Source organism: Rana temporaria, chromosome 3, assembly GCF_905171775.1.
Source record: "Rana temporaria chromosome 3, aRanTem1.1, whole genome shotgun sequence".
Taxonomy (NCBI): Eukaryota; Metazoa; Chordata; class Amphibia; order Anura; family Ranidae; genus Rana; species Rana temporaria.
This window is the reverse complement of record NC_053491.1, coordinates 307,578,386-307,594,108: the sequence shown is the minus strand read 5'-3', so window position 1 is coordinate 307,594,108 and position 15,723 is coordinate 307,578,386. Positions and strand designations below refer to the sequence as shown.

General features: G+C 44.4%; 1 protein-coding gene across 2 annotated transcripts in view; it reads left to right on the top strand.

Moving 5' to 3' along the window:
* The window catches only part of LOC120932441 (deoxycytidine kinase 2-like), a 376,692-nt gene extending 369,308 nt beyond the window's left edge, over positions 1 to 7,384 (top strand). For both annotated transcript variants that reach the window (XM_040344792.1, XM_040344791.1), the window contains exon 7: positions 4,759 to 7,384. In XM_040344792.1, coding sequence (XP_040200726.1) covers positions 4,759 to 4,785 — 27 coding nt within the window. In that variant the 3' untranslated portion in view covers positions 4,786 to 7,384. The remainder of the gene's footprint in view (positions 1 to 4,758) is intronic.
* The last annotated feature ends 8,339 nt before the right edge of the window (positions 7,385 to 15,723 follow it).

The window sequence follows — 15,723 nt, the reverse complement described above, 5'->3', positions numbered from 1 at the left end:
TTAGATTTAAATATCTTTGTTAAAGAAGGCAAATTGAGTACTAACACGTTTTTTAGAGATACTGATCGGAATGCTTTTATCCCTGTCACAAGCTGTCATCACAGTTCTTGGTTGGCAGCGGTACCGAAAGGTCAATTCCAGCGTACAAGACGGAATTGTACAGAGATTGTGGACTATCATGAGCAATCTAATACCCTCAAGCAAAGATTCTTGAATAAAGGATATCATGAGGAGACGATCATTAAGGTGGAACAGATGGATAGAGAGTCTTTATTGACAAGAAGCAGCAAAACGAATGCCATCTCCTCAGATAAATTTAGTTGGTCTATGACCACAAAGTACTCCAATCAACATTTCTCAATTTAAAAAAAAAATTCTAAAGAAACATTGGGATGTCCTTAGAAGTGATAAGGTCCTGGGAGCCCATATTCCTGAAAATCCTGTCCTGATTTTCAAGGGGGCACCGGCCTTACGGCACAATGTAGCACCAAATGTCATTGATCCTCCGAAAACCTTGGTATTTTTTCAATCTCTCAAAGGTTTTTTCCCCTGTCGTACGTGCAGCGTTTGCAAGGTAAATTCCTTTAAGGAACGCAAATGCACAAATTTTCAATCTTTGGTCACGGGCAAAACCTATGAGATTGAATCATTCATGACCTGTTTAACTAAGTATGTAGTGTACATGATACAGTGTCTATGCTCAAAGCAATACATCGGTCGCACTAAAAGAGAACTACATATCCGTTTGAGTGAACATATTGGTAAGATAAAAAGTGGGTTCCCCAAACATAATCTTTCTAGGCATTATGACAAATACCACAGTAGACAATTAAAAGGGACCAGCTTTTTTGCCATAGATAACATTCGCCCACATTGGCGAGGTACCAATATGGTTCGGGCTATATCCAGGCTTAAAACTCGTTGGATTTTTTGTATGAAATCTTTTATTCCCTTTGGGCTCAATGTTGATTGGGATATTAATTGTTTTTTAAATAATTCTTAACATGATTTTATTTTTTTACAATCAGATTTTTAGATACATTTTTGAATATTAATCTGATTTTTTATGAATTTTATTAAAATTTATACATATATCAATTATATTATGAATATATACATGTACTGTGATCATCTTAATTGATTTGTACAGCGGTTGCCCCCAATTAATTGCTTCTAAAATCCGATGCCTCCCTACTAGTGTCAAAACATCTCAGCGTTTTTGATATTTCTTTCATCTGTTCTGGTTCACTTTACTTGGGACCTTAACTTATTTCTCATCCCTATTGAATTTTTCTCGCTACTTAACAAATTGGAATAGCCCTCAGTTAATATGAAAGCTTTTCCAGGCTTTCCAGTTTCAAAAATGGATCCCGCGCCTATTTAAACATGCGCTCTGATGTCAGTATCCGGCTAATCCCCCGTTGAAGTCCTGTTGAGACGAAACGATCGTAGGGTGCCGTGACGTCATCGCGTTCCGTCCTGAACGCCGGCGGTGTTTTCGATCGAGTAGCGAGAGGCATTGGAACATCGGAGTGGAGTGATTACCGCTTTCATTACTTCTGTGTCCTAATCACATCGAATAATTGTAAGTGCAACCACTTATTAAATCTACCTCTTTGAATACTTAATACGCTATGAGAGTTCCTTTCTTCTTATCGCCCATGTATTTATCCCGGATCCATTGCTGAGTTCCACTCTGAACAACATACGGATTGGTTACAGGGAGACCTGACTTCCCATATGCTCCATAAGACTGATGCAAAGCAGTCTTTCTTTCTGGTAAGCAGGCAGTCTTATCTCACGGGTGTAGTGTGGAGATCTATCCCAATTAGCAGCAACTTGGCGTGCATCACATCACCTTTCTTGGCAGCTGTTTTTTTCAAAAGAACTAATGCTGGACTATTTCACTTAACCTTATCACTTAATGGTTTTTGAGGTCTTGTTTCTTTTTCACACCAACCTCTCCTAATTTTTCTGGTTCTGTTCTGGTTCTTAATTCCAGAATGAACTTTTATTCACATAAATCTTCATGAACTATATATTTATCACTTATCAGCGCTGCACTTCTTTTTTGTTTTTTATGTTTTATTTTTCCTTCTGTGCCCTTCTTTGATAATTTCTGAGATGCGGAATGAGAAAAGCCACTGAGGGCCTTTGTAGTCCCTCACCGCCGGGTGGGAACCCCCGCTTGTATGGATCTGACTGATAGAAGATCCGAAGTACTGACCCGTTCCATGTTTACCATGCTGGGGTCTGGCTTGCGGCCAATTGTGGCCACTACTCTGGGGTCTCAGTCGGCGCTGGCACCATTTTTTGGAAGGTTTTTCAATTGCATTGAAAACTCCCATTGGTGGCCATTTTGTCGTAGCCGCGCTATGGCGCAGCTTACATTGCGCCGGCCATTTTCCTGTGGCCGCGTTCTGAACGCTCGGCGGCCATCTTGGAGTAGTCCTGACCCCTAGTGCTGTATACAACTCACGGAGTGAGCATTTTGCACCAGACAGTGGAGGAGCACCGACTCTCTCCTGAGGTTATTAGGCTAGCGGACCAGCTGGTCCAGGGCTTCATTGAATGCTGCGCCCTTGTTATCCAGGGCTTCTGTTTCAGAATGGTTTTATGCACACTGTGGTGTAGTACTTATCTCCATTACTTGGCAGCAAGAGAGTAATTGGTTCGAATCCGGACACTGACGCCAATCTGCCTGGAGCTTGCATTGTCGCTCCCTGTGTCTGCGTAGTTTCCTCCGGGTACTCCGGTTTCCTCCAAAGGCATGTGTGCATACACCTACATAATATACATACACACAGGGGGCCAGATTCACAAAGAGATAAGACGGTGTATCTCCTGATACACCGTCGTATCTCTGACTTAGGCCCGTCGTATCTATGCGACTGATTCATAGAATCAGTTACGCATAGATATGCCTAAGATCCGACAGGCGTAACTGTATTACACCGTCGGATCTTAACTGCAATTTAAAAATGGCCGCGGGGGGCGTTCTCGCTGATTTACGTTGAGAAATATGTAAATCAGCGAGATACGCCAATTCACAAACGTACGCGGGCCCGACGCAGTGTTATGACGTTTACGTAGCGGTTTTCCCGGCGTATACTTACCCCTGCTTCTATGAGGCGCAGCCAATGTTAAGTATAGCCGTCGTTCCCACGTCGATTTTTATTTTTTTTACATCGTTTGCGTACGCCGATTCTCTAACCCGCTTGTCGCACGTTACGCTCACGCCGAAACCACTGACGTCCTAGCCACATCAGTGGGAGCAATGCACGCCGGGAAAAATCGCGGACGGCGCATGCGCATTTAAATCTGCGCGGGGACGTGCCTGATTTAAATAGTACACTCCCCCTAGCCGCGGAATTTGTATTCCGCCGCCGCAAGTTTGGAGGTAAGTGTTTTGTGAATTACCCACTTGCCTCTCAAACTTGTGGCAGCGGATCTTAAATCACATAGATCACATGGATCTAAAGATCCGCTGATCTATGTGAATCTAGCCCAATGTGTGTGTATTTTTTAGGGGCAATCCTCCCAGGCCGTCAAAGGCCCAGCTGGGGGACTAATCCGTCCCTGGGTGCGTAAGCCGATCACGCCAGCACCCAAATCCTGCCAATGTATGTAGCCTTCCCTCTCTGTCTCTAGGTGGGAGGGGCGGCTTGCAGGTTCACAATTCGGTGAAACCTCCCTGCTCTCCGACCAGTGGGTCTGCGAGGTGGTCTCTTCGAAGTACTAGATAGGGTTTCCTCCTATCCACAGAACAAAGTTCTTTCCTCGTGTCTTCCTCTCCCGGCCCGTCGGTCTGCCTTGGGCAGATTGGGATTTGCTAAGCTGCGGGGTAATTTTACCTTTCCTGCAGGACGAGAGTTTTGGGGTTTTCTATGGGCCTCAGGCCCTAAATACCTTTGTGAACATTGGGTAGTTCTGCATGGAATCCATTTGTTTGGTGGTAGCTGCGCTCCATCTGGGGGATGTCCTGACATCCTCGGACATCAGGGACGCATACATGCATGTCCCGTTTTGCGCATTTCAGTGTTTTTTTCTGTGCTTCGTGATGAGAGAGGGTCTCTGTCAGCCTGTGGCCCTCCCTTTTGATCTGGCATCAGCACGATGGGTTTTCAGCTAGGAGCTTGCACTTATCCTAACTTTGTTGGGACAGCGAGGCTTTGCCTCATTGGCTACTTGGGCGACTTTCTTCTGAGAGCAGCTTCTGTCTCCAACCTAGTGGATGGGTTATTCCCATTCAGACCCTCCGAAGATTCGGGTGGGTGTTAAATGTTTAGGCCAGAAGGTGTAGCTCAGTGGCAGCAAGCCTGCCCTCTATGTGTGCGACCCAGGGTTCAAATCCTGGGCATGCTAGGTTCCGACTCAGCGTTGGAGTATCTAGTGTTGATCCAGACTCCTCGGTGGCAAAGGTCCTTGTTCCCCTGGAGAAATTGCAGACTCTTCAGTCTGCGGTGAAGGGGCCTGTGGGTACCCTCCTTCAAAGGCGGTACTGTATGCCCAGTTCCACACCCTGGTTTTCCAGGGGAAATGCTGTCCTGGCTCTAATACTTTGTTGCCAGCTTATAACATTTATAAAGTCCATTTAATAAGTTCTGTCTACATAACTGTTCTGTGTCAGTCACTAGAAGTATTTAAATAATTGGGCATGGTAACTTTCAGGAGAGCGGGGTCACTATTGTAGACTGTGTTTTTTCATATAGGTTGTTGTTTATAAAAAGTTAACACATTTTTCTTTTTCTTTTACAGGTAAAGGATTTTCTTCTCCAGCTCTAGCAACTGACATGTCCAGAAGGATCTCACCAGATTTATTTACATGAAAACATGCATTTAATGATTTCATGCGCTTCCCATTTATATTTATGTATGTTCCTATTTTTTTTTTTTTTTTTTTACGTTCATAAAGCTGTTTTTATTGACTCTTTGGATTCAAACATTTTATATTCTGCAATATAAAAGGCATTACATACAAATTGTCAGATAAAACTAACAATGAAGATCTAGGTACAGGAGGATGCACTGTTAACAGTTTGAATCAGAGCATTTAGCCCCTCTCTGGAGGACGATCCTTGGTTTTTATTGACTTTTAAATTCATTGGCTCTAATGGGTAGAGAAACAATACTATATTTACACCCCATAGCTCCATACTTGCCACTGCCACCCACTGTGTTGTGATACTATATAGAATTCCTTACAATAGTCTCCTATAGGGTTCTGCTGAGCACATGTGAACATCACAAATAAGAAACTGGCCTGCAGATTGTAAACAATTTCATAAGAACAAGGGCAGTGTGTGAGGGTGGGTTAGTTGAACTCCGTGATGGAGGCCTTTTGTTAAAAAGTTTAGTTACCCCTAAAATCTAACTGCAGCCAAAACCTTTTTTTTTTTTTTATGACTATGGTATAGAACCTCAATCAGGTTTTTACTTTTATCTCTGTACCCATTGTGGACATTTTATGCTTATGTTGGGACAAAGTAAGAAGTGTCTACTGAGGACACATACTGCAACAAAACACCTTTCTTTCCCCATCCATTGCGGGGTACAAAATCTTCTACTGTCAGGTATACTGCTGCCTACAGGATCACTGGACACTGGCAAAAATCTGTAGGACAGCCCAGGAAAAATGTATCTCTTCCCAATATGCCTTCATTTTTTTTTTTGTTTTTTTTTTAGGTTAAAGGAGGATGAAAGCTCTGTTGGGAAAAGTTAAACCATTTTTTTGCCAGCTTTTTTTTTTTTTTTTTTTGCCAATTCGGCTTGTCTCTTCATGGCAGCTATCTGGATCAGCTTTCCTCAGCCTAGCTTTGGAGTGCTGTACCCAGACCCTACTGGACTGTATGCTGTGAGGCTAGCCTGGAAGTTACCTTAAGGATGCTGCATGTTGGGCACTGAGGGACTGAGCTTTACTATTCAAAATTGAGGAAGTGCCTTGCTACTCCCCACAGCATTTGTTTAATCTAGAACCACCATGTTGGTGCCAGTTATTTTTATTAACAGGGAAACCACTAGGCCAGTGGAGGCATTCTTGACCTACAGTTAGAATTCCACTATAACACCCTGTTTTTTTGCTTGTGGGCTGTGCTCTACTTGATGATACCAATCTGTCAAATTGTGGCAAAATGAGTACACTATCACCTTATTGACCTTATTGATGGAGTGTGTGTGTAGCAAATGTATGGGGCTCTATGCTTCAGTTGTGAAGGCTTGATAGAAGCATTAAAGCTTGTGTCCCCCCCCTGACCCCCCGCCATTTACAGTGGCCTGGGAGACGGACCTCTGTCACTCTATTTCCCTTATAGACTGGAAGAAGTGTTTTATCCTGACGCACAAGCTATCCTTGGCCACTAAGACCCAGGAGAAGGGTTTCAAGTTGCTAACGAGATGGTACAGATGCCCAACAACTATCCACCGTTTCAATTCCGCAGTGCCGGATACCTGCTGGCGATGTCTTAGATCCCGGGGAACCATGCTCCACATCTGGTGGGAATGCCCTCCTGTGCAGGGATTCTGGCAGCGGATTTTCAAACTATACTGCAAATCGATGGCGACCTCTATTCACCCTTCCCCTGAGATGGCTCTCTTATCTATACTTCCTGGCACGTTCAAATCCATCAAAAACGATGTACTACGACACTTCCTGGCGGCGGCCAGAGTGGTGATCCCCCGTCATTGGAGATCGGCAACAATGCCTTCCCTGGGGGATTGGGCTGTTGAAGTGGACCGCATAAGGGACCTTGAGCGTCTGTTGGCGGAGGAGGGTGGTAAAAGCGAGCAGTTTTCTCTCACCTGGACTTCATGGTCCATGTTCCGATACTCTTCTGAGTTTGTCTCTTGGGCCGAGGGTGGCCTGGATGATGTGACCCTAATGCCATGATGGAGTGATTCTTGTCCCTTGATTCTCTTCCCCTGTCTCTCTACCCCCCTCTTTGTATGCCCCTGCTTCTTCTCATTTTCTTGATCTCTAAATACTTCCCTAGGAATTCATTGAGCTAAAGTAACATGGCTTTGTTCCGCTTATTGCTTCTGATTCGTTATGTGACCCCATATGTCTTATTTTACTTTCAGATTCATGCATAATCTCCCCTTATATGCCGAATGCGGCGCAACACTGATCCCCTCACTTATGTGAGGTTGGTGGATGCAATTAATGTTTATTATATATATCTGGGGATTGTCTAATTGAACAGCCTTGTGGTGGTCCGCGTACACATGCTCTTGTTTCCTTTTCTCACATATCTTAGACATGATTTTTCTATGTCAAACACGTTGCGTACTGTTGATGTAACTGTTTTCACTTTATGTATTACTTGAGACGTTATCTGTATATTTGTCTCTTCCTTTCTTCTTATGAATAAAATAAGATTGAATTAAAGCTTGTGTCCCATATGGCCCTGTCCATACAGTTCTGCTGAGCTTAAGGCGATGGCTTCCAGACTTTTGTATACAAAAAGCACCTCACTCTCTTGGTTTTCAAAAAACATACTTTATAATAATGTCATAAGTAGGCCTGAAGAGACAGTGTCACTGAAGGTCAGAGCATACACCTGCATCAGCATCAAAGGAAAGGTTAGCTAAGTCCCATCCTCCATCATAAAAGAGCATGCACAATGGGCCCTTGGCAACAAATATTCCCTAATGAGCTAAATGCCTGCAAGATAAGGCTGGGTCTGGTTTAGTCAAATGTCAGTGCTGAAAACTGTCACCTGTAGGCAACATTAACCAGCATGGTTCTTCAGCAGAGGGGTCCACCACATGTTTGCTCTCATGCTGCTCACCATTAGCCAGGGAATCTCCTATCTCCCAACTTTTTCAGGAGTGTTGGACGATGAAGTGTCTGGGAGATGGTTTTCCCTCAGCAACCTTCTCCTTTCAGCCTACCTGTTATGGGTCTAATTTCTGGGAAAACTTGTCTGCCTCAAAGAATTGGGTAGTTTCTGTCCTGATCAATCAAGTACTGTTCCAGAAGAGGTGGTTCCCTCTCGATCCCTATTTAGTCAGGTTTGGACACCATTTAGGTTGCTGATCTGTTTTCACAACCAAGGAGGAACATGAGTCCTTATGACAGGAGAAGTATTTCAGTTCCTGTTTGGAAACTTGGTAGTATCTTGACATGGAGGGGAGGTTTAAGCACCAAGATGCACTTATTCCTTGGTTTGCAGTCGGACATTGACGGAAGGCCTCATATTTGGGCTGTCTGTGGGCAGAACAACGTGGTCTCCTGCTCCAGTTATCCCATATCAGGAATACTTGGTTACTTTGTGAGACCTTTCCACCTGAGGTTACGCCCCTCTTCCTTGGTTGGTTCACAGACTTGTGAAGACTTATTTTTTCTGGCACATTTCTCTGTTTTAGATTCACTTAGCTGAATATCCTTAGCTGTCCTGATAAGGAAACTGAATATCCTTCCTTTCCTTTACTCCACACATTTCACTGTTTCATTGGATCTGGAAAATCAGGAGAATCCCTAGTCCCTGTGACTTTGCAGGCATGGATAGACAGGATCCCTCTTAGGTGGGAGTGTGTCTAGCTTAAAAGGTGAAGAGTGCTTCTGCGCCACCAAATGTAAGATAAGGATAAACAATCAAATAAATGCTGCTTAATCTGAATAAGTAAATAAATAATTATATACCTCAAGTGGATGTGATTAAAAAGTGATCAGCGCATAAATTGGGTAAATCAATAATACATAAATAAATATTCCAAAGTGAACATTCACTTAGTGGTAAAATGCCAAAAATATTGTGCGAAGTGGTAAAATACCAAAAAATATTGTGCAAAGTGCAGCAATACTGTGCAATATATGCATAGGACGAATAGTAAACAAAAAAGTCCCAAAATGGATGATAAAGTGTCATTGTGTAAACCGATATCCAAACAAATCTTATGTAGCTCTTCTATAAGTTGTGTTCACAGAGCGCTTACCTCATGGCAGGTGTATACCAGCTTGATCGGATATAAATAATCCAGGGATGGTTCCTCTGCATTGGTCTCCAGCTGTTGTCTGTCACTGTGGGTGTAGATGTGTTCACAGGATCTCTCCTCGATGTTTGCCCAAATGTAAAGCAGAGAGACATCCCATAGTGAAGTATATCATTGAATTTTATTAAATAAAAACATAGGGCCAGATCCACAAAAGAGATACGCCGACTTAACTGCTGTTCAACTTTGGAAACGATCCTCAAAAGGCCTTTTCCAAAGTTAGGCAGAAGATCCGGCATGTGTAATTGAATTACACTGCCGATTCTTAGGATGCAGTACCGCATCCGCCGCTGGGGGCATTTCGAGTCGAAATGCCGTTTCTAGTATGCAAATTAGCACTTAAGGCGATCCACAAAGCTTTCCAGCTTCGTTTTTTCGCCGTAAGTGTTATTTTGCAAGTGTAAAATTAGGGCTGGTTCTACAAAGTGTAAACTAGTCACACCTTGTAAAAGCCCATTCCAGCGACGGCATTTGGTATGCATTCCCGAGGGAGAACTCCACGGCAATTTGTAAAAACAAAACCGGCATGGGTTCCCCCCCAGGAGCATACCAGGCCCTTAGGTCTGGTATGGGTTGTAAGGGGACCCCCCCTACGCCGAAAAATCGACGTAGGGGTCCCCCTACAATCCATACCAGACCCGTATCCAAAGCACGCTACCCGGCCGGTCAGGAAGGGAGTGGGGACGAGCGAGCGCCCCCCCCCCCTCCTGAGCCGTGCCAGGCCGCATGCCCTCAACATGGGGGGGTTGGGTGCTCTGGGGCAGGGGGGCGCACTGCGGGCCCCCCCACCTCAGAGCACCCTGTCCCCATGTTGATGAGGACAGGACCTCTTCCCGACAACCCTTGCCATTGGTTGTCGGGGTCTGCGGGCGGGGGCTTATCGGAATCTGGGAGTCCCCTCAAATAAGGGGGCCCCCAGATACCGGCCCCCCACCCTAAGTGAATGGATATGGGGTACATCGTACCCCTATCCATTCACCTGTAGGCAAAAAGTTAGTTAGTAAACACACAACACAAGGCTTTTTAAAATAATTTATTATTCTGCTCCGGAGGCCCCCCCTGTCTTTGTTATTAGCTCAATTACCAGGGGGGGCTTCTTCTTCCACTCTCCGGGGGTCTTCTCCGCTCTCCGGGGGGGGTTTCTTCTTCCGCTCTCCGGGGGGGGCTTCTCCGGACTCCGGGGGTGTTCTTCCATCTTCTCCCCTCTTCCGCTGTTGACTCGGCGAACCCTGGTTCTTCTGCAGATGTCCGGTGCCTTCTTCTTCAGCGCTGGCTGCCTGCTATCTGTGTGTGTTAGCTCAATTTCAAACAGGCAGCCGGCGCGGTCTTCTGTGACGTCAGGGTCTTCTGTTCTTCTCCCCTCTTCCGATGTTGCCTCGTCGCCTGTTGTCGCTGTAATGATGGAAGCGCGCCTTGCATCCCATTTATATAGGCATCACCGTCCCATCATGCTCCGGCAGGTACCCACGTGGTGGGTGCCTACCCACGTGCACCCACCACGTGGGTACCTACCGGAGCATGATGGGACGGTGATGCCTATATAAATGGGATGCAAGGCGCGCTTCCATCATTACAGCGACAACAGGCGACGAGTCAACATCGGAAGAGGGGAGAAGAACAGAAGAGAAGAACCTGACGTCACAGAAGACCGCGCTGGCTGCCTGTTAGAAATTGAGCTAACGCACAAAGATAGCAGGCAGCCAGCGCTGAAGAAGAAGGCACCGGACATCTGCAGAAGAACCGGGGTTCGCCGAGTCAACAGCGGAAGAGGGGAGAAGATGGAAGAAGCCCCCCGGAGTCCGGAGAAGCCCCCCCCCCCCGGAGAGCGGAAGAAGAAACCCCCCCCCCCGGAGAGCGGAGAAGACCCCCGGAGAGTGGAAGAAGAAGCCCCCCCTGGTAATTGAGCTAATAACGAAGACAGGGGGGGCATCCGGAGCAGAATAATAAATTATTTTAAAAAGCCTTGTGTTGTGTGTTTAATAACTTTTACTTTTTGTCTACAGGTGAATGGATAGGGGTACGATGTACCCCATATCCATTCACTTAGGGTGGGGGGCCGGTATCTGGGGGCCCCCTTATTTGAGGGGACTCCCAGATTCCGATAAGCCCCCGCCCGCAGACCCCGACAATAAATGGCAAGGGTTGTCGGGAAGAGGTCCTGTCCTCATCAACATGGGGACAGGGTGCTCTGAGGTGGGGGGGCCCGCAGTGCGCCCCCCTGCCCCAGAGCACCCAACCCCCCCCATGTTGAGGGCATGCGGCCTGGCACGGCTCAGGAGGGGGGGGGCGCTCGCTCGTCCCCACTCCCTTCCTGACCGGCCGGGTAGCGTGCTTTGGATACGGGTCTGGTATGGATTGTAGGGGGACCCCCTACGTCGATTTTTCGGCGTAGGGGGGGTCCCCTTACAACCCATACCAGACCTAAGGGCCTGGTATGCTCCTGGGGGGGTGAACCCATGCCGGTTTTTTCTTTGAAAATTGGCATGGAGTTCTCCCTCTCAGGAATGCATGCCGAGCGACGCTGTCATTTTTTATTTTTTTTTCCCAACGCAACTTTTTTAAGCCGTCGCGATCCTCAAAACTCGGCGTAACGTAACTTCGCGCATGCGCAGTACGGCCGGCGCGGGAGCGCGCCTCATTTAAATGGGACTCGCCCCATTTGAATAGGAACGCCTTGCGCCGGCGGAATTTTAGTTACACAGCCTGAAATTTCTAGATAAGTGCTTTGTGGATCAGGCACTTAGGTAGAAACTTTAAGGCAGTGTAACTTAAATGGGATTTTTTAAGTTACGCCAGGTTTTTGTGGATCTGGCCCATAGAAACTTACATAAAGGATTGTTAAGCAATGTAAAACAATGATTCAGCGTTCAGTTCTTCTAGTGTTTCCTGGTGCATCAGGCCCTTACTAGTTACGCCCCATCACGTGGCTTCATCAGAGGTGCCTGATTGGCCAGGAATTCTTTCATTTATGTCCGAAAACAGGAAGTAACCCGGTGGCCATATTGCCGGAGTAAGTGTCTAAGGCAGCGGCCATTTTGTTGGTGGGTATAACGCATAGTGAACTAATGCAATGTGTGTCAATGTGTTCTCGGCAGCCATTGTTCTGGAGTATATCTATGATTTTTTAAATTGGATTTTAGCAATGTATAGTGATTTACCGTGCTAAAATTAAAGTTTAAAAAATCATTGATATAATAAATAAATAAATCCTATATATAATAAATAAATCAACCTGTGATATTCTAAATACTGGCATATCATATCTATTACACTGTCTTTCTCTATATTATTGTATAGGAGTATATTTCATAATGACTTTTAATAAGTAATGAATTATGATATGGTTTATTTATTATATATAAGATTTTTTAAACTTGATTTTAGCAATGTATAGTCATTTACCGAGCTAAAATTAAAAAAAGGAACTATGCTGCAGGGTTTAAAACAGACGTTTTATAACCCAAACAATTGCGTCATACACAGTGGAGTCGATTACTCCAGAACAATGGCCGCCGAGAACACATTGACACACATTGCATTAGTTCACAATGCGTTAAACCCACCAACAAAATGGCCACCGCCTTAGACGGAGACACTTACTCCGGCAAGATGGCCGCCGGGTTACTTCCTGTTTTCGGACATAAATGAAAGAATTCCTGCCCAATCAGGCACCTCTGATGAAGCCATGTGATGGGGCGTAACTAATAAGGGCCTGATGCACCAGGAAACACTAGAAGAACTGAACGCTGAATCGTTGTTTTACATTGCTTAACAATCCTTTATGTAAGTTTCTATGTTTTTATTTAATAAAATTCAATGATATACTTCACTATGGGAAATGTCTCTGCTTTACACTTGGGCTAACATCGAGGAGAGATCCTGTGAAACCATCTACACCCATAGTGACAGACAACAGCTGGAGACCAACGCAGAGGAACCATCCCTGGATTATTTATATCCACACAAGCTGTTATACACCTGCCATAAGGTAAGCGCTCTGTGACACAAATTATAGAAGAGCTACATAAGAAGACTGTAAAGACATATTTGTTTGGATATCTGTTTACACAAGGACACTTTATCATCCACTTTGGGACTTTTTTGTTTACTATTCGTCCTATGCATATATTGCACAGTATTGCTGCACTTTGCACAATATTTTTTGGTATTTTACCACTTTGCACAATATTTTTGGCATTTTACCACTAAGTGAATGTTCACTTTGGAATATTTATTTATGTATTATTGATTTACTTAATTTATGCGCTGATCACTTTTTATCACATCCACAGTGTGTCTAGCTTGATCCTCATCTCTTTCAGGGTTGTCGCCCTCTTGCCAGTCTATTGTTGGGTTTCTACCTTCTATCTCCTGTCTGTTATTGTTGGAGTGCTTCCCATGTACCTTTTTTAGCCTTTGAGTTATGCTGACTTTGAGATCGAATCCTAGGTCCTCTGGGTAGACTCTGGAGACAATTTTACACCCTTTGAAGGTTGTTTATGTAATGATATCACATTCTGGGCTCATGAAAGCCATGTCTGGCAGCCATGTAGTTCAAGAATCATAGGTTAGTCATGACAGGTTTGTAGAACAGTTACACATTGCAGCAGCAAATACCTAGAAATGCACTTTAACAGCCTTTTGATTTAGCTCATATTTCAAAGGACCTGTTATCTCCACTGAGGCTAGAGATCAGGCAGAGTCTGCTAGCAATCATCTACAGATTATCACTTTCCAGGGGATTAGAAGTGACCTGTCATAAAACTACAACAGAATCCCTCTGTCAAACAGAGGAATCACCGCTCTAAGATACTAATCCAGTCATGTCCAGCCCGCGGGCCAGTTGCGGCCCGCGGACTGGTTTTATACGGCCCTTATCTGAGTTGGCATTTTGTCACCCTTGTGGCCTCCTGGGCTCCGAACAGAATAGGGACGAGCTGGGCTTTCAGAAAAAAAAATGTTCTCTAATTCCTATGTAATCCAATCACTGACAAGCTGGGCTGTGTTGCTGGGGCTTGTTTAAATGCCGCGGGGAGCTGACAGTGCGCGGTGCCATTAGCAGACACGCCTGTGCCTGTGATTGGCTGCGGCTTTTATCCCCGAGCGCCTCTCACTGACAAGCTGGGGTTCCAAACCCCGCCGGGAAGCTGACAGTGCGCGGTGCCAATAGCAGACACTGAGTTGTGCCTGTGATTGGCAGCGGTGATTGGCTGCAGCGTGCAAGTTGATCCCTGCAGTGAGAGACGCTCGGGGATAAGATAAGTGTAATTAACACACACATGGAAAGAATATATTATATAACAATATATTTTGAAAACTAGCTTATCCTTGCCCTGATCTGAGCCTGGGGGCAGATTGCAAGTGGGGGCCAAAAAGAATCTATAAAAACACAAAAAAGAAAGTCAGGCAAAATGGTCGGCCCTCGTGCATTGGACATGAAATCTGGCCCTCTTTGAAAAAAAGTTTGGACACCCCTGTACTAATCAGAAAGTCTCCTCACCTGATCCGAAGCCAAGGGTGCTGTCAATGCATGGAATGATGCAAAATGAAGGAAAAACTTTCTGGACAGCCGCACTCCGAAAAGAAATTGCTTTTATTGTAAAATCAAAAATACACACAAAAAGCATGCCACAGCAGACGGGGTAAAAACTGACGTTTCACACCAAACTTTAGTGCTTATTCTTAGCATAGCTTAATATTGTGTAGTGTCTTTCGCGCTACTAAATAGTGAATAGATATATCTTCCAAAACAAACAGTGGTTAACTTGCAGCAACAAATTGTAGTGTTTACAAAAACAACAAAGTAAAAAATGTGTAGAATAAGGTTATTGCGCACACGAGAACGAAAAGGGCACTAAAAGTTAGGATTAAGGAGCATCTCCAGAACATAATTAAGGGCTTCCCAAAACATAGTGTCTCCTGGCATTTTGATGCAATACATAATAGGGACCCTACCCAATTACAATTCTGGGGGATTAAAAAATACACTAAATCATGGAGAGGCAGCCATAAGGTTAGGACGATTAGCCAAAAAGAGTCGAAATGGATACATACCACGAGGACTTTAGTGCCAAGTGGTATGAATGTCGAATTCAACTTAAATTGTTTCCTGAGTAATTTTTAACATATTGTTTCATGTGTCTGATATATGATACATTTATGCCATGTATCTAGGTATTCATATACATTAGTACACTGATTATGAACCTAGAACAGATTTGTGTCACCATGATTTATTACCGAGTTTCTGGAAGACTGTTTTGTATTCTGCTTATTCTATTATGCTATGGATATACGTCAGTCCGGGGGTGCGATCACCACATAAGAACAATTAATATATTTGGTCTAAGTATTTTAATTACACTTGTCAGATTCATAAGAATCAATAGCAATTTATTAATACTTCAATGTTTACCATTTTATTTTTATTTTTACAAATTTAGGTCTATGCATACTGCCTACTGTGGATATATACAATTGTATATATGTTGTCCAATTGCTATGCAATGTGTTCCCGGAGTAGCAATAAGGTACTTATGTTTCAAAATGTAGCCCAACATGAGCCCAGTTATACCTGCTGGACATGTTATTTATACATTTTATAGTTTTATTTTTTAATGAGTTATTAGTTCTGAACAGAACACTCCGGTTCTAATACCTGGCTATGAAAGGAGATGATAGTGACGACATTAGCTCACTGTGTCCCATTTCCGTTTTTTACAAACGGCTAGT